General features: G+C 37.9%; 3 protein-coding genes across 3 annotated transcripts; all 3 read left to right on the forward strand.

The window, feature by feature from the left end:
• The first annotated feature begins 3,020 nt into the window (after positions 1 to 3,020).
• Positions 3,021 to 3,847, forward strand: KRTAP26-1 (keratin-associated protein 26-1). The gene has a single exon (XM_037990593.2). It carries the CDS (start codon positions 3,203 to 3,205, stop codon positions 3,845 to 3,847), a length of 645 nt encoding a protein of 214 aa, XP_037846521.2. The 5' UTR covers positions 3,021 to 3,202.
• A 3,818-nt stretch (positions 3,848 to 7,665) lies between these two features.
• Positions 7,666 to 8,310, forward strand: LOC119621426 (keratin-associated protein 26-1-like). The gene has a single exon (XM_073004886.1). The coding sequence runs from the start codon at positions 7,666 to 7,668 to the stop codon at positions 8,308 to 8,310; it is 645 nt and encodes a 214-aa protein (XP_072860987.1).
• A 3,818-nt stretch (positions 8,311 to 12,128) lies between these two features.
• LOC119621427 (keratin-associated protein 26-1-like) lies at positions 12,129 to 12,773 on the forward strand. The gene has a single exon (XM_073004888.1). It carries the CDS (start codon positions 12,129 to 12,131, stop codon positions 12,771 to 12,773), a length of 645 nt encoding a protein of 214 aa, XP_072860989.1.
• The last annotated feature ends 6,870 nt before the right edge of the window (positions 12,774 to 19,643 follow it).

Below are 19,643 nucleotides of genomic sequence, written 5' to 3' on the forward strand. Positions count from 1 at the left end.
AACAATATCTTAACTACTTCCCTCAGTAATTTCAGCATGTGAATATGAGTTTGCTTCTTAGAATCCTTCACTGGGAAGCTCTATGTTGTCATTTTCTCTACCTTTACATCTTCTTCCATAGCCTAAAGTGTTTTCCTCTTCTCCAAAGCCCCTTCCATCTTTCAAAATTAATATCAAATGTTAATTTTTTGGTAAGGTGAATGAACTATGTTTGCTCTTCTCTGTACATTACTTACAGAGCTTAGTAAACACTGACGTGGGTTATGCACCTGTCTTACCACGCTTACTGGATAGTATATGTCTGAGCGCAGAAGCCAATTTAATGTTGGTTCCATTGCCAGCATCTATCCTATGTTTTGAACATACTAGATGCTCAATAAATATTTGCTGAATGGATGAGTTAAAATTACCTTGTTTATTGGCACAACTTTATTGTTGAAATGTTCTGGGGATTTTTTGTCTCCAAGACAGAGAAACAAAATTCTCCTTCTAGAGTAGGAGAGACAATGATCCATGATTTATTAAAAAAAAATAAAAGCAACACAGTGAGAAAATCTGGGAAATCACACAGGATTCCCAGTTCCTCCAATTATCCCTGGGCTCTTAAATCAGAAGAGAAGCCTGAAACATGTAGTTTATAGGATCCTGCTAATGAGGTACCTGGTATTATGCCGAAATAAGCACTTCTCTTTTAGTGACAAAGCCACTATGAAGTAATAGTAGTTCAAACTATATTACATGAAGGACAACTTATATTCAGGGCACTTTACTTTCTGAAGACCTGTTGATATTTTTGCAATTTTACCACCCCCCCCCTGCCCACCCAGCCCCCACACACATACACACACGAGAAACTCATGGTGGTGCTCTAAAGAAATTAAACCCAAGGTCATACCCTCCGGAATGGGTTAAGAATGCCAAAGCAATAAAATAGATTACTCTTGTATAATGTTTTACAGTTTATTTTAACTTTTAATGACATCTCAATATATTTCTAAAATGTCACTGAAAAGTAGATACTATTAATATTTCCATTGGTTCATAAAATTATACTGATAATGACTGGGGGACAGAGCAATTATGCAAATTATCCAGATTCACAGGGTTGTTGGTTATTAAATGATAGTATCAATGCATCTCTATGTAATGCCATATTGGATAGAGAGAAAAACTGTTTAGGGAGTCAAGGAGCCTTTGTTCAAATGTTTTTCTTAGTATCTATTACTGTAACTTTCTAAAGCTCAAGTTTTCTCATACGAGTACTTGAAATAGTAGGATCTACTGTATAGAATTGTGAGGACAAAGTGAATGGCACATGTGGGCACCCACAGCAAAAGGTTTTTCAGAGTAGGCATTCCATGAATGCCAGGTTCCTCTTATTCCACACCCCTTCTCTTCATGGAAAATCATCCAAGTATACACAGAACATGTACCATACACACCTATCCACACATACACACAAGCGTATTGATGTACTAATGATACAGGTATTGGGCTCTTTATATTAGAGAAGAGCAGACACAAGGAGTATCAACATACAGTTTCATAAGCATTCAGCCAAATATGGCTGTACCTATTACCAACGCCATTCAGCTGATGCATCCAGGATTTCACAAGAAGACTCCAGCAGCTGTATACACAGAGTATCGAGTGATGTCCAAAGTATACAAAGTATTTGGTTATACAAAGAGTGTTAGGTAGTAAGAGCCTGGGGATGGAGGTACATCAGGTACAAATCATCTGACCTAAAATACTGAGATAAATTCAACATGTTAGTAGAGGACCTCAGGGATGATACCATTTTATTTTTGTATTTCTCCCCCTGGTAGTAAAATAGTCTGGTGTTGCTTCATTGAGAATCCAGACTTCTATTTCAGAGATTTTTACCCCTTCAGGACAGAGGGAGACTTGATAAGCATGAGCATGTCCCTCAAACACCAAAATACAAGAAAGTGTTATGATTTAAATTGACTATTTAGCCAAAAGGAATTGGAATTTAGAGCCAGCAGATAATTTAAAATCCCATTAAAATAGCTACTGGAGGCACTGGGTATGTCAGTATGAGAAAAATACAGAGGGATAGTTGAAACTAACTACAATCATACATTTTTTAAAACAACTTTTACCAGAAATATGTGTTTTCAAATGGCCTTTAAAGTACTCAAACCTAGGAAAATAATACTTTATCCTGATGCTATTCCCTATGTAAAGCAGTTTAGAAGCTCCTTTTTGGAAATTGACATCAAGACCAATGTAGAAAGCAAAATAAATTCATGTCAAATTCAATGTATTTTTTTTAACCAAGAACAATATTTTTTCAGTTGGAATATGAGAAACGATGCAATACATAAGCTTGAAATAATCATGAAAAATATCAAGTTGCCTGACTTTCTTTAAGGGGTCTATTTATTTGCTTTTGTTCACAGTAGGATATATAATTTTAACTGAACCCAACTTCATTATCTATATTCAAGAATACCTAAAACATAAGCCAAGGTTTCAGCTTGACTCGGTTTATTTATTTATTGAAATAAGTAAAATGAGCATATATTTTTGAATAAAGATATTTTGGTAGAAAGTCAAGTCCGAACACAATTCTGAAATAATGCAAATCATAACTTTGAAAAATAAATTCTAATCAAGCAAAATATACTGAAATTGTCCATATTTCTGTCATATAGTTTGCAAGGATTTTCATTTTCTCATACACTTGCTTCCAAGTTACTTACTTTTGGCAATTTCCAAGAAGAATAGCATTTTTCTTCAAAAAGATTTAACTCGTCACTGTTTCAAAGAAGGTGCTACAACTTTCAAAGAGAATTCTAAGAGAGGAATGTTAAGAATGTTTGTGCAATGGTGGTTATCATTGGAATAAGTACATAGACTTTAAAACGTGTCTGTTTTGTGTGGATAATTTAAGAAGGATAGATCCTATTAAAATGCAGTCGCATTGGTTTATAGAGAGACTTAATCAATGGATGGCATTGCAAGGAGCATCCAGTTTTATGGAAGGTGGAAGCATCACTTCCTTGGCTCTATATAATAAAGAATTCTGATGCATCCTCATACAACAAGAGGAAGAGTCTGTATGCAGAAGCACCACCTTCTAGGGATATATAAAGGGTCACGTCAAGGAAGGTCAGAACAAACTTGAGAAACTCACTTCTTTCCCTCAACCACAGCCTGCTCTCACAACCTCACTATGTCTTGCCCCAACTACTGCTCTGGAAACTGCAGCTCAGGATCTCTCAGAACCTCCTGCCATATTCCTCTCACCTCCATCGCCCTCTGCCCTACCAACGTCAGCTGTGGAGATGTCCTCTGCTTACCCACTAGCTGTCAAGACCCTACCTGGCTCACAGACAACTGCCAAGAGACCTGTGGTGAACCAACCAGCTGCCAGCCGGCCCACTGTGAGACCGGCAACCTCGAAACCTCTTGCGGTTCTTCCACTGCCTACTACGTGCCCAGGCCCTGCCAAGGAAGCAGTTTTCTTCCTGCTTCTTCTTTCATCTCCAGCTCCTGCCTTCCACTATCCTGTAGACCACAGAGCTACGTGTCCAGCGGCTATCGTCCACTGAGGCTGCTGCTCAATAGTTACCAGCCCATAGGAGGCTGTGTGCCCAGTGGCTGTCGCCCCCAATCCTGCTTCTCCAACAGTTGCCAGCCCCAAAACCTCCTCACTTCTGGATGCCGACCCTCGAGTTGCTTAGCCTATGGTCCTCAAACTCTTCACGTTGTGTCCAGCAGCCTCAGACCTCTGAGGCCTCTGTTCAGTGGTTGCCAACCTCTGACCCATGTGTTCAACACGTGTCGTCCATCTTGCTCTGGACTGTGCAACCAGTAGCTTCTTTGTTCCGGTGAATAATCACTCTGAAGATCCAAAACAAAAATTCAAACTCCATGGACTTTTGCTTCTTTGCTAGTAGCAACTGATGTTTTTTAGGTTTACTGTGCCTGATCTAATGCAAGATGCTGCTGTCACATGTTTTATCTTGCTTTCATCTTTCCTTGACATCCAAAAATTTAGTTTACAATGCTATTCAATGTTGCCCTGTTGTGGGAAGAATGTATTTTATTTGCACTATAATAAATGCGATTAAGTCCGAATTAAGAATGTGGTTCAGTGGTTTGTGTTTCATGATTTAGTTTTAACACAGAAATGACCAACGTCAGTTGCTTTCAAGATGACTGAATTGGACAAGTGATACTCAACCATATATTCTTTTTGACAGTAGAGGGATTGTGTGATGATTTATTCCTTAAGCTGCTTTTTAGACTTCTGACCCTATGTACTTGAGAGACCCTAAAAGTCCTTGGGGAAAGTTGTTTTGAAAAGGAAAAATTAGGAATGATGTCTCTTATCTCTTTATCCCACTGAATGCACTTCCACCAGAATGTTCTTTCTAATTGCAAAACTAACCAAGTTTCTGCTTATGCCTTTGTTGGCTTCCTATAGTCTATTCCCATAAGATAAATATTCAAACCCCTTAACATGACACCTAGTTTCCCCCACCCTCTTTCTCTCCCGCACCTCTCTGGTTTCATCATCTTTTGCTCAATATTGCAAATAATAAAACTAAGCTTCTGCAATCCTGACTTACACATAGGTCCCCAAACACATGCTTTTTACAATCATCCAGCCTTTTGCATATGTCATCCTTGAGAGCAGTATGTTCTCAGCTCTGTTTTGAAAACTCATACTTGCTTTTAAAAACACAGTCCGAGTTCATTAATTAATCTTTTGATTTATTCAGAAACAAATGTACTGCTTGCATACTCTATGCCAGGCACAAAAGATACTGAGATGAACAAAACAGTCCTGAACTAACACAGAATTTACCAGAAGTTATATGCTATGGGACATGTAACAATTAAAGATACATTTTTTTTCTCTCACTCAACCTAAAATGTGTGTGGGTGTGTACTTCACAAATTAAAATAAAGTTGTAAAGGCATGAATATTTACCTTTTTGAGGAACTGGAATAGCTAGAAAAGCTAGAAGCTGTATTGCTGTGTAAAAAAGTGAGTGGCAGGTGCTCCTCGCAGCTGTTCCCTTTAGACAAGACACACACTTGTGATTCTCAGTTCCATCTTGCCCTAGAGACTTCCTGACAGTGAAGCAGAATGTCAGTTCCACTTACTATCATGATCATGCTGCTGTTGTTAATTTCATTCTGGTTCATCATTTCCCTTATTCGCTTGCTCTCCTGGATATTTTGAATTTGTGACATCTGTATTCCTTATTTTTTGAAGCCTTTCCCCAGCCCTTTCTGTGCCCCTCACCCTAATCACACATTGGCTGAGCCTGAATTTTATCTCACTCATACGTCTATTGTTAATCTTGTTGAACTGTTATAAAATGAGATTTTAGTTAACATATAACACACATAACTAATTTTTGCATGTTCTTGGACTGTAAAATGAAATTATAAAGTATTTACCCATTGGTTTCTGTCTTCTTTTACTAAATATTATGTTTATAAGATTTTTCCATATTGTTATATCTACCAGTAGTCTTTTAATTTTTGTGTGTGTGTAATATTCAAGGTTAAAACACCAAAATATATTTATACATTCTTTTGTTGATGAGCATTTGGGTTGTTTCCAGTTTGGATCTATTAGAATTAGTGTACAGAATATTCTTGTATTCTTGTGCTATATTTTAATAAACATCTGGAGATATTTCTGTTCGGCAATATGTGTAAGGGTGCAATTAAGTTATGTAGGATGTGCTTATTCAGCTCTATTTTATGCCATTACAAAGTTATGCCTTGCGGTTATGCTAACATTGACTTCTACTATCAGAGTATGAGAATTCCAGTTGTTCTACACCCTCACCAACACGCGAAGTTGTCAGCCTATTTACATTTAGCAAGTCTTTTTTTTTTTATACTTTAAGTTCTAGGGTACATGTGCACAACGTGCAGGTTTGTTACATATGTGTACATGTGCCATGTTGGTGTGCTGCACCCATTAACTCGTCATTTACATTAGGTATATCTCCTAATGTTATCCCTCTCCCCTGCCCTCACCCTACAACAGGCCCCAGTGTGTGATGTTCCCCTTCCTGTGTCCAAGTGATCTCATTGTTCAATTCCCACCTATGAGCAAGAACACACGGTGTTTGGTTTTCTGTTCTTGCGATAGTTTGCTGAGAATGATGGTTTCCAGCTGCATCCATGTCCCTACAAAGGACATGAACTCATCCTTTTTTATGGCTGCATAGTATTCCATGGTGTATATGTGCCACATTTTCTTAATCCAGTCTGTCATTGATGGACATTTGGGTTGGTTCCAAGTCTTTGCTATTGTGAATAGTGCCGCAATAAACATACGTGTGCATGTGTCTTTACAGCAGCACGATTTATAATCCTTTGGGTATATACCCAGTAATGGGATGGCTGGGTCAACTGGTGTTTCTAGTTCTAGATCCTTGAGGAATCGCCACACTGTCTTCCACAATGGTTGAACCAGTTTACAGTCCCACCAACAGTGTAAAAGTGTTCCTATTTCTCCACATCCTCTCCAGCACCTGTTGTTTCCTGACTTTTTAATGATCACCGTTCTAACTGGTGTGAGATGGTATCTCATTGTGGTTTTGATTTGCATTTCTCTGATGGCGAGTGATGATGAGCATTTTTTCATGTGTCTGTTGGCTACATAAATGTCTTCTTCTGAGAAGTGTCTGTTCATATCCTTTGCTAACTTTTTGATGGGGTTGTTTGTTTTTTTCTTGTAAATTTGTTTGAGTTCTTTGTAGGTTCTGGATATTAGCCCTTTGTCAGATGAGTAGATTGCAAAAATTCTCTCCCATTCTGTAGGTTGCCTGTTCACTATGATGGTAGTTTCTTTTGCTGTGCAGAAGCTCTTTAGTTTAATGAGATCCCATTTGTTAATTTTGGCTTTTGTTGCCATTACTTTTGGTGTTTTAGACATGAAGTCCTTGCCCATGCCTATGTCCTGAATGGTATTGCCTACGTTTTCTTCTAGGGTTTTTATGGTTTTAGGTCTAACATTTAAGTCTCTAATCCATCCTGAATTAATTTTTGTATAAGGTGTAAGGAAGGGATTCAGTTTCAGCTTTCTACTTATGGCTAGCCAGTTTTCCCAGCACCATTTATTAAATAGGGAATCCTTTCCCCATTTCTTGTTTTTGTCAGGTTTGTCAAAAGATTCTAACAAATGTTTGTTTTATTTTTAATTTTCTTGATGGTCCATTGAATTGAGCACTTTTTAAATAAAATGTTTCCTGTTTCTTGGCTACAATTTTCAAAGAGAATTCTAAGAGAGGAATGTTAAGAATGTTTGTGCAATGGTGGTTGTCATTGGAATAAGTACATAGACTTTAAAACGTGTCTGTTTTGTTTGGATAGTTTAAGAAGGATAGATCCTATTAAAATGCAGTCGCATTGGTTTATAGAGAGACTTAATCAATGGATGGCATTGCAAGGAGCATCCAGTTTTATGGAAGGTGGAAGCATCACTTCCTTGGCTCTATATAATAAAGAATTCTGATGCATCCTCATACAACAAGAGGAAGAGTCTGTATGCAGAAGCACCACCTTCTAGGGATATATAAAGGGTCACGTCAAGGAAGGGCAGAACAAACTTGAGAAACTCGCTTCTTTCCCTCAACCGCAGCCTGCTCTCACAACCTCACTATGTCTTGCCCCAACTACTGCTCTGGAAACTGCAGCTCAGGATCTCTCAGAACCTCCTGCCATATTCCTCTCACCTCCATCGCCCTCTGCCCTACCAACGTCAGCTGTGGAGATGTCCTCTGCTTACCCACTAGCTGTCAAGACCCTACCTGGCTCACAGACAACTGCCAAGAGACCTGTGGTGAACCAACCAGCTGCCAGCCGGCCCACTGTGAGACCGGCAACCTCGAAACCTCTTGCGGTTCTTCCACTGCCTACTACGTGCCCAGGCCCTGCCAAGGAAGCAGTTTTCTTCCTGCTTCTTCTTTCATCTCCAGCTCCTGCCTTCCACTATCCTGTAGACCACAGAGCTACGTGTCCAGCGGCTATCGTCCACTGAGGCTGCTGCTCAATAGTTACCAGCCCATAGGAGGCTGTGTGCCCAGTGGCTGTCGCCCCCAATCCTGCTTCTCCAACAGTTGCCAGCCCCAAAACCTCCTCACTTCTGGATGCCGACCCTCGAGTTGCTTAGCCTATGGTCCTCAAACTCTTCACGTTGTGTCCAGCAGCCTCAGACCTCTGAGGCCTCTGTTCAGTGGTTGCCAACCTCTGACCCATGTGTTCAACACGTGTCGTCCATCTTGCTCTGGACTGTGCAACCAGTAGCTTCTTTGTTCCGGTGAATAATCACTCTGAAGATCCAAAACAAAAATTCAAACTCCATGGACTTTTGCTTCTTTGCTAGTAGCAACTGATGTTTTTTAGGTTTACTGTGCCTGATCTAATGCAAGATGCTGCTGTCACATGTTTTATCTTGCTTTCATCTTTCCTTGACATCCAAAAATTTAGTTTACAATGCTATTCAATGTTGCCCTGTTGTGGGAAGAATGTATTTTATTTGCACTATAATAAATGCGATTAAGTCCGAATTAAGAATGTGGTTCAGTGGTTTGTGTTTCATGATTTAGTTTTAACACAGAAATGACCAACGTCAGTTGCTTTCAAGATGACTGAATTGGACAAGTGATACTCAACCATATATTCTTTTTGACAGTAGAGGGATTGTGTGATGATTTATTCCTTAAGCTGCTTTTTAGACTTCTGACCCTATGTACTTGAGAGACCCTAAAAGTCCTTGGGGAAAGTTGTTTTGAAAAGGAAAAATTAGGAATGATGTCTCTTATCTCTTTATCCCACTGAATGCACTTCCACCAGAATGTTCTTTCTAATTGCAAAACTAACCAAGTTTCTGCTTATGCCTTTGTTGGCTTCCTATAGTCTATTCCCATAAGATAAATATTCAAACCCCTTAACATGACACCTAGTTTCCCCCACCCTCTTTCTCTCCCGCACCTCTCTGGTTTCATCATCTTTTGCTCAATATTGCAAATAATAAAACTAAGCTTCTGCAATCCTGACTTACACATAGGTCCCCAAACACATGCTTTTTACAATCATCCAGCCTTTTGCATATGTCATCCTTGAGAGCAGTATGTTCTCAGCTCTGTTTTGAAAACTCATACTTGCTTTTAAAAACACAGTCCGAGTTCATTAATTAATCTTTTGATTTATTCAGAAACAAATGTACTGCTTGCATACTCTATGCCAGGCACAAAAGATACTGAGATGAACAAAACAGTCCTGAACTAACACAGAATTTACCAGAAGTTATATGCTATGGGACATGTAACAATTAAAGATACATTTTTTTTCTCTCACTCAACCTAAAATGTGTGTGGGTGTGTACTTCACAAATTAAAATAAAGTTGTAAAGGCATGAATATTTACCTTTTTGAGGAACTGGAATAGCTAGAAAAGCTAGAAGCTGTATTGCTGTGTAAAAAAGTGAGTGGCAGGTGCTCCTCGCAGCTGTTCCCTTTAGACAAGACACACACTTGTGATTCTCAGTTCCATCTTGCCCTAGAGACTTCCTGACAGTGAAGCAGAATGTCAGTTCCACTTACTATCATGATCATGCTGCTGTTGTTAATTTCATTCTGGTTCATCATTTCCCTTATTCGCTTGCTCTCCTGGATATTTTGAATTTGTGACATCTGTATTCCTTATTTTTTGAAGCCTTTCCCCAGCCCTTTCTGTGCCCCTCACCCTAATCACACATTGGCTGAGCCTGAATTTTATCTCACTCATACGTCTATTGTTAATCTTGTTGAACTGTTATAAAATGAGATTTTAGTTAACATATAACACACATAACTAATTTTTGCATGTTCTTGGACTGTAAAATGAAATTATAAAGTATTTACCCATTGGTTTCTGTCTTCTTTTACTAAATATTATGTTTATAAGATTTTTCCATATTGTTATATCTACCAGTAGTCTTTTAATTTTTGTGTGTGTGTAATATTCAAGGTTAAAACACCAAAATATATTTATACATTCTTTTGTTGATGAGCATTTGGGTTGTTTCCAGTTTGGATCTATTAGAATTAGTGTACAGAATATTCTTGTATTCTTGTGCTATATTTTAATAAACATCTGGAGATATTTCTGTTCGGCAATATGTGTAAGGGTGCAATTAAGTTATGTAGGATGTGCTTATTCAGCTCTATTTTATGCCATTACAAAGTTATGCCTTGCGGTTATGCTAACATTGACTTCTACTATCAGAGTATGAGAATTCCAGTTGTTCTACACCCTCACCAACACGCGAAGTTGTCAGCCTATTTACATTTAGCAAGTCTTTTTTTTTTTATACTTTAAGTTCTAGGGTACATGTGCACAACGTGCAGGTTTGTTACATATGTGTACATGTGCCATGTTGGTGTGCTGCACCCATTAACTCGTCATTTACATTAGGTATATCTCCTAATGTTATCCCTCTCCCCTGCCCTCACCCTACAACAGGCCCCAGTGTGTGATGTTCCCCTTCCTGTGTCCAAGTGATCTCATTGTTCAATTCCCACCTATGAGCAAGAACACACGGTGTTTGGTTTTCTGTTCTTGCGATAGTTTGCTGAGAATGATGGTTTCCAGCTGCATCCATGTCCCTACAAAGGACATGAACTCATCCTTTTTTATGGCTGCATAGTATTCCATGGTGTATATGTGCCACATTTTCTTAATCCAGTCTGTCATTGATGGACATTTGGGTTGGTTCCAAGTCTTTGCTATTGTGAATAGTGCCGCAATAAACATACGTGTGCATGTGTCTTTACAGCAGCACGATTTATAATCCTTTGGGTATATACCCAGTAATGGGATGGCTGGGTCAACTGGTGTTTCTAGTTCTAGATCCTTGAGGAATCGCCACACTGTCTTCCACAATGGTTGAACCAGTTTACAGTCCCACCAACAGTGTAAAAGTGTTCCTATTTCTCCACATCCTCTCCAGCACCTGTTGTTTCCTGACTTTTTAATGATCACCGTTCTAACTGGTGTGAGATGGTATCTCATTGTGGTTTTGATTTGCATTTCTCTGATGGCGAGTGATGATGAGCATTTTTTCATGTGTCTGTTGGCTACATAAATGTCTTCTTCTGAGAAGTGTCTGTTCATATCCTTTGCTAACTTTTTGATGGGGTTGTTTGTTTTTTTCTTGTAAATTTGTTTGAGTTCTTTGTAGGTTCTGGATATTAGCCCTTTGTCAGATGAGTAGATTGCAAAAATTCTCTCCCATTCTGTAGGTTGCCTGTTCACTATGATGGTAGTTTCTTTTGCTGTGCAGAAGCTCTTTAGTTTAATGAGATCCCATTTGTTAATTTTGGCTTTTGTTGCCATTACTTTTGGTGTTTTAGACATGAAGTCCTTGCCCATGCCTATGTCCTGAATGGTATTGCCTACGTTTTCTTCTAGGGTTTTTATGGTTTTAGGTCTAACATTTAAGTCTCTAATCCATCCTGAATTAATTTTTGTATAAGGTGTAAGGAAGGGATTCAGTTTCAGCTTTCTACTTATGGCTAGCCAGTTTTCCCAGCACCATTTATTAAATAGGGAATCCTTTCCCCATTTCTTGTTTTTGTCAGGTTTGTCAAAAGATTCTAACAAATGTTTGTTTTATTTTTAATTTTCTTGATGGTCCATTGAATTGAGCACTTTTTAAATAAAATGTTTCCTGTTTCTTGGCTACAATTTTCAAAGAGAATTCTAAGAGAGGAATGTTAAGAATGTTTGTGCAATGGTGGTTGTCATTGGAATAAGTACATAGACTTTAAAACGTGTCTGTTTTGTTTGGATAGTTTAAGAAGGATAGATCCTATTAAAATGCAGTCGCATTGGTTTATAGAGAGACTTAATCAATGGATGGCATTGCAAGGAGCATCCAGTTTTATGGAAGGTGGAAGCATCACTTCCTTGGCTCTATATAATAAAGAATTCTGATGCATCCTCATACAACAAGAGGAAGAGTCTGTATGCAGAAGCACCACCTTCTAGGGATATATAAAGGGTCACGTCAAGGAAGGGCAGAACAAACTTGAGAAACTCGCTTCTTTCCCTCAACCGCAGCCTGCTCTCACAACCTCACTATGTCTTGCCCCAACTACTGCTCTGGAAACTGCAGCTCAGGATCTCTCAGAACCTCCTGCCATATTCCTCTCACCTCCATCGCCCTCTGCCCTACCAACGTCAGCTGTGGAGATGTCCTCTGCTTACCCACTAGCTGTCAAGACCCTACCTGGCTCACAGACAACTGCCAAGAGACCTGTGGTGAACCAACCAGCTGCCAGCCGGCCCACTGTGAGACCGGCAACCTCGAAACCTCTTGCGGTTCTTCCACTGCCTACTACGTGCCCAGGCCCTGCCAAGGAAGCAGTTTTCTTCCTGCTTCTTCTTTCATCTCCAGCTCCTGCCTTCCACTATCCTGTAGACCACAGAGCTACGTGTCCAGCGGCTATCGTCCACTGAGGCTGCTGCTCAATAGTTACCAGCCCATAGGAGGCTGTGTGCCCAGTGGCTGTCGCCCCCAATCCTGCTTCTCCAACAGTTGCCAGCCCCAAAACCTCCTCACTTCTGGATGCCGACCCTCGAGTTGCTTAGCCTATGGTCCTCAAACTCTTCACGTTGTGTCCAGCAGCCTCAGACCTCTGAGGCCTCTGTTCAGTGGTTGCCAACCTCTGACCCATGTGTTCAACACGTGTCATCCATCTTGCTCTGGACTGTGCAACCAGTAGCTTCTTTGTTCCGGTGAATAATCACTCTGAAGATCCAAAACAAAAATTCAAACTCCATGGACTTTTGCTTCTTTGCTAGTAGCAACTGATGTTTCTTAGTTTTACTGTGCCTGATCTAATGCAAGATGCTGCTGTCACATGTTTTATCTTGCTTTCCTCTTTCCTTGACATGAAAAAAAAATTAGTTTACAATGCTATTCAATGTTGCTCTGTTGTGGGAAGAATGTATTTTATTTGCACTATAATAAATGAGATTTAGTCCGAATTAGGAATGTGGTTCAGTGGTTTGTGTTTCATGACTTAGTTTTAACACAGAAATGACCTACATCAATTTCTTGCAAGATGACTGAATTGGACAAGTGATACTCAACCATATAATCTTACCTGACAGTAGAGGGATTGTTTGATGGTATATTCCTTAAGCTGCTTTTTAGACTTCTGACCCTATGTACTTGAGAGACCCTAAAAGTCCTTGGGGAAAGTTGTTTTGAAAAGGAAAAATTAGGAATGATGTCTCTTATCTCTCTATCTCACTGAACGCAATTCCACCAGAATGTTCTTTCTAATTGCAAAACTAACCAAGTTTCTGCTTATGCCTTTGATGGCTTTCTATAATCTATTCCCATAAGATAAATATTCAAACCTCTTAACATGACATCTAGTTTCCCCCACTGTCTTTCTCTCCCGCACCTCTCTGGCTTCATCCTCTTTTGCTCAATATTGAAAATAATAAAACTAAGCTTCTGCAATCCTGACTTACACATAGGTCCCCAAACACATGCTTTTTACGATCATCCAGCCTTTTGCATATGTCATCCTTGAGAGCAGTATGTTCTCAGCTCTGTTTTGAAAACGCATACTCGCTTTTAAAAAACACAGTCCGAGTTCATTAATTAATCTTTTGATTTATTCAGAAACAAATGTACTGCTTGCATACTCTATGCCAGGCACAAAAGATACTAAGGTGAACAAAACAGTCCTGAACTAACACAGAATTTACCAGAAGTTATATGCTATGGGACATGTAACAATTAAAGATACATTTTTTTCTCTCACTCAACCTAAAATGTGTGTGGGTATACATTTCAGAAATTAAAATAAAATTGTAAAGGCATGAATATTTACCTTTTTGAGGAACCGGAATAGCTAGAAAAGCTAGAAGCTGTATCACTGTGTAAGAACGTGATTGGCAGGTGCTAACTCTCAGCTATTCCCTTTAGACAAGGCACACACTTGTGGTTCTCAGTTCCATCTTGCCCTAGAGACTTCCTGACAATGAAGCAGAATGCCAGTTCCACTTACTATCATGATCATGCCGCTGTTGTTAATTTCATTCTGGTTCATCATTTCCCTTATTTGCTTGCTCTCCTGGATATTTTGAATTTGTGAATTCTGTATCCCCTTATTTTTTGCAGCCTTTCCCTGGCCCTCTCTGTGCCCCTTACCCTAATCACACATTGGCTCAGCCTGCCTTTTATCTCAGCCATACGTCTGTTGTTAATCTTGTTGAACTGTTTTTTTGGCATCATTTGAAATGAGATTTTCATTAACATATAACATACATAACAATTTTTGAATGTTCTTGAACTGTAACATGAAATTATAAAGTATCTACCCATTGGTCTCTGTCTTCTTGTACTAAATATTATGTTTGTGAGATTTTTCCATATTATTACATGTACCAGTAGTCTTTTTATTTTTTATGTGTATAATATTCAAGGTTAAAACACCAAAATATATTTATACATTATTGTGTTGATGAGCATTTAGATTGTTTTTAATTTGGATCTATTAGAATTAGTGTACAGAATGTTCTTGTATTCTTGTACTATATCTTAATACACATCTGGAGATATTTCTATTTGGCAATATGTGTAAGGGTGGAATTAAGTTATGTGGGATGTGCTTGTTCAGCTCTATTTTATACCATTACAAAGTTATGCCTTGCAGTTTTCCTAATATTGACTTCGACTATCAGAGTATGAGAATTCCAGTTGTTCTACACCCTCACCAATACGTGAAGTCGTCAGCCTGTTTACGTTTAGCATTTCTAGTGAGAACGTAATTCTAACAAATGTTTGTTTTATTTTTAACTTTCTTGATGGTCCATTGAATTGAGCACTTTTTTAAGACAATGTTTTTTGTTTCTTGGCCATTTACATTTTTTTGTGTGTGAAGTAACATTCATATCATTTGTCCCTGTTTTTAATAGGTTTGTCTGTCTTTAGGATTGAAATAGTTCTTTTACATGGTCTAGATATTAACTCTTTGTTGGTTATACATATTTCGCATAACTTTTTCCATATTATTCCCTGTCTTTTACTCCCTTAATGGTGTATTTAGATTAATAGAAATGGGTCTGATTTATTGATTTTCTGTTTATAGTGAGTACTTTTATCATCCTTTTAAAGAAATCTTTGTTTACCTCAAATTAACAAAAATATTAACTTTAGAAATTTTTTTGTTTTGTTTTCAACATTTAAATACACCATCGATGAATGGGGTGTGTGTGTGTGTGTGTGTGTGTGTGTGTATGTGTGGTGTGAGTTAGGGGCCAAAATTTTAGTTGAAACAGCACCATTTCCTAAAACACTCTCCTTTTTCTACTACTCTGCAGTTCTGTGTCCCTTTTTTCATAAATACATTATCTTTAAATGGATGGGTCTGTTTCTAGACCCTATTCTGTTCTGTTGACAAATTGTCTATCGTTACATCACTAACATGTTTTATTTTGTATTGTTTTATTTGCATTTATAATCTCTCCTCTGGACTTAAAGCCCTTCGAAGGCTGCCTTTGTGGCAGTACCATGCCTAGGCTCTCTGTAAATGTTTATTCATTTGAATGACAGTAGATTGTCTTTTGATTGGATGGTGATGAGAAATTCACATTTTTTCCTTTGAAGTTTTATTCTATGCTATCTTTCCTGAGTCTGGGGGAAACAAATGTTTGCTTCTCATTTCTCTGCAGCTTACAAGTCTGAGAGCTAAGAATTAAGGAAAGTTCTGTATCCAATATCCCATGACTAGACAGGACCTACTAATAGCTATACCTTCGTTCGTGTGTGATAATTGTTCCAGCTATGTCTGATTTAGTATTTTATTAATTTAATTTCCTTAATATCTGGCACAGTAGCTCTAATTGTTCTCAATTTAGCCACAATCATAGAGATTGTAAATTACTTGTCTGAGATTAATTTCTAAGTTTTCTCAAAGTCCATGCTTCTCTAGTAAACTACATTACAAGTGTAATATAAAGATTTGTTCATTAAAGGGCAATGTACTATCTGATATGTTTTGCCTTCCAGTTATATAGGTTTTATTCCCATGACTAAAATAAGTGAAGGGTAGGTCTTTAGGCTCCTGTTTTCACAAAAAATTAAATATTCTTTATTAATATTCAAGTACCATTGTGTTCCTTGTGATTAACCTTCTGGATGTAGTCGTTTTCAAACTGGATTTTACAAAAGCTGATGTCCTTTTGTCAAACTGTAAGCTCAAATAATACATTGCCCTTTTCAGCTGAACTTTAATCAAGAAAGCATAATTCTCTATCAAAAGCAATTATGAAGCATCACTATTTTTCCTTAATTTCAAGATCAGACTCCACATACCAAATACATAAGAAAGACACACAGAATCATCTTCTTCCTTATCTTGATCTAAATGGGTTGAGGAAAAAGTAAACATATATACCTGAATAATTATCAGAGTCTTTAAATCAGTCATATGTAAGAAAAACAAAAACAGAGTTAGTCTAACAGATTATTCAGACATTTTGAGGGTAGAATTTGGATTCTGAGTCTTCTTTCTAAATTTAGCTCTGAATAGTCACTAGCCAGTATAAACATTAATTTCATTCTCCACTGAAACTTTATTTGTGCTTAGAGAATTTTTCCGGAAATTAACTAAAGTGATGCCATTGGGGATGATGACTCAAGGAATGTATGGATTTCTGGTTTCAATTCCAACCCGTAAGGAGCTTAAGAGTCACCACTCCTGTCTTACAACAAGAAAGCAATGGGCAACTTGAAAATCAATGACTTTTCCTGAACCCATCAAAGAGCTAAGTCTGGAGGGTGAAATTCCACTCCAAAATCTGGGGAGACAGGTGAGTCTAGAGTCACATCTGGAGTATGCTTTCCTAGAGCAAAAGCTGCTGAAGTCATCATCTGGTAGGAACAATTAAATCATAAATTGTGAGGAATTTCTGGAGGCTGAGTGTGTACTAGCATGTGTATCAAACCCTCCTAGCTGCCACAGTCCTAAGGATGCCTCATACCTCATATACTTCACGGGTTTTGCCTCTAGGGATCCCACAGGTTTCTCATGGAAGAAATCCAAGGATGATGCCCCGATGGCTCTGTCAAGAGAAAGGGAGGAATAATCCTAGAAAACCATGCTCAGAACCTCCTCCATAATAAATCCTTACTCTTCAGGAAAAAAAAAACTTTACCAGGACCTTATTCAATCCAAGGAAATGGTATTTTCCCTCTCCACACCACACCCCCACTACCTTTTCTGGCTCACTTAAGTAGGGAGGACTAAGAAATACCAGTGAAGGTCACAGCTCAGGGACACAGGTCCAATAAAAGACTGAGGTTTAATTATAAGATTATGAAATGCTTCCCCTCTCCTCCATCTTTCCCCCCACACTGGCAAGGCTCCAGTTGAATAACAGTGGATTATAGTTGAAAGGGCTCCATGAAGCAGATCGTCTCTAAGGAGGAGTACTTAGGTCAGCTGAAAGCCAAGAGAGTAGACAAAAATTAAGGGTACTAGAGAAATCTGAATCCTCTGACACCTACAGCTACAGCAAATATTAAACACAACCCAACTTCTAGGCAGAATCATTTCAAATCTAACACTAAATGCCAATTTGTCTCAGTTCCTACTACTCAATACAACACAACTTTCAACAAAAAAACACACCGAAAGGCAATGAAAGCACAGCCTCCAAAGTAAAAGCAAGCATACACATCAGACTCAAATATGACATAGACAATGGAATCATCAGACATAACTTAAAATAACTCTGATTAATACATTTAGAGCTCTAACGGGAAAAGTAGATATAATAACATATAAAGACAGATGGACAATGGAAGCAGGACAAAGCAGCATGGAAAACAAGATCAAAGCAGATAGAAATTTAAAGAATGAATTAAATAAGATAGAAATAAAAATTACTGCAACATAAATCAGTACTTATTTTAATGGTCTCGTTAGTAGACTGGACATGATGAAGGGCAGAATCAGTGAACTTGAAGCTACGCCAATAGAAACTTCCCAAACTGAAATGCAAAGATTAAAAAAAAAAAAAAACAAAAACAGGAAAACAACAACAACAACAAACACCAAAACACAGAAGAGGACATCCAAAACTATGGAACAATTCAAAACGTATAATATACTCTTAACTTTAATGTCAAAAGGAGGAGAAATAAGATTGTGAAGCAGTAATGACTGAGAACTTTCTAATTTTAATGAAAAACACCAAACCACATATTCAGGAAGCTCGCAGAACACCAAGCAGCATTTTAGAATAAAACAAAAAGATTATTATACCTAGGCATATCATATTCATACTTCAGATAAACAAAAATGATGTGAAATCTTGAAAAAAAAAGCCAGGGGAAAAATACCTTATCTATAGAGAAACTGGGACAAGAATTACAATAGACTCCTTGTCAGAAGTCATGCATGCAAGAAAAGCGTGGAGTGAAATATTTAAAACATATGCAGTGACATGACTACCGACTCATTGTTCCACTTATCATTTAAATCATTAAACTAGTCATTTTCTTTGCTTTTTTCTTTGGACTATGTTCCCTGAAATGGTTGGGAGAATCTACTTCAACAGTTCAGATTGATAATTCAGTCAGTGATTCATTGTACAATTTGATAAATGCCATTTTTATCCTTGGAAGTAATTTCATCATGCATAAACGCTCAGTCAGTAATAAGGAATTTCTATCATATGTCAAGCCCTTTTCTACATTCTGGAAATATAATAATAACTCAATGTGGGGGAATGACAAAAAATAAATCATAAATATTGATAAATATGATAATATAAGAGTATATAAAACAGTATGAAGGGGATACAAATTATATTATAAAAAGAGGGGAGCTGGCTAATTTTAACACGGTTGGGATATTTTCGCATTAACAAAAATTTCATGTGAATCGTGTCTAGAAATATTAAAAGGAGAGTGCCCTGCAATCAACCGTTTTAGACATGGAAAACAAGATCAAAGGCAGGAACTTGGGGAGAATGCAGAATAAAAGGAACCCAGTGCAGCTAGATGGTAGTGAGTGAAGAAAGAGCAGGATCAGAGGGTTTGCCAATGTGTTCAATACATTAGAGTCTTTGCCAACAACAGGGTCGCCTCAAATAGTTATGTCTGAAATGTATTTAGCCATCGTTGGTTGTTTTCCAAAAGTAGAGTAAGTTCAAGATAGACTTCTAATTAAAGATGAGTATTTAATTTTTGCTTGCTATGAATTACATCATCTTGCTTAGATAGTAAGATCCAAGTGGTCCATGTTACATAACAAGACTTATTCTTTCATAAAATTATTTTTTAAAATCTTGCCATTATAATTTTTAGGATTTTTAAATCAGTTATTCATCTAATGTCTCACTGGAGTCACTTTAGGCACTTTAGGCACCTAAGATTTTGGCTGGTAGTCCTAGTCCATTTTCTATTGCTGTAACAGAAATCTACAGACTGGGCAAATTATGAACAGTAGAAATTTTTAGCAGTTCTCAGCTATGGAGTCTGGAAATTCCAGATAGAGGGTTTGTATCTGATAAAGATCACCTTGCTGTGTGAAAACATGGTGAAAGCTATCACATGATGGGAGGGA

The sequence above is a fragment of the Chlorocebus sabaeus genome, chromosome 2, assembly GCF_047675955.1.
Source record: "Chlorocebus sabaeus isolate Y175 chromosome 2, mChlSab1.0.hap1, whole genome shotgun sequence".
Classification (NCBI taxonomy): domain Eukaryota; kingdom Metazoa; phylum Chordata; class Mammalia; order Primates; family Cercopithecidae; genus Chlorocebus; species Chlorocebus sabaeus.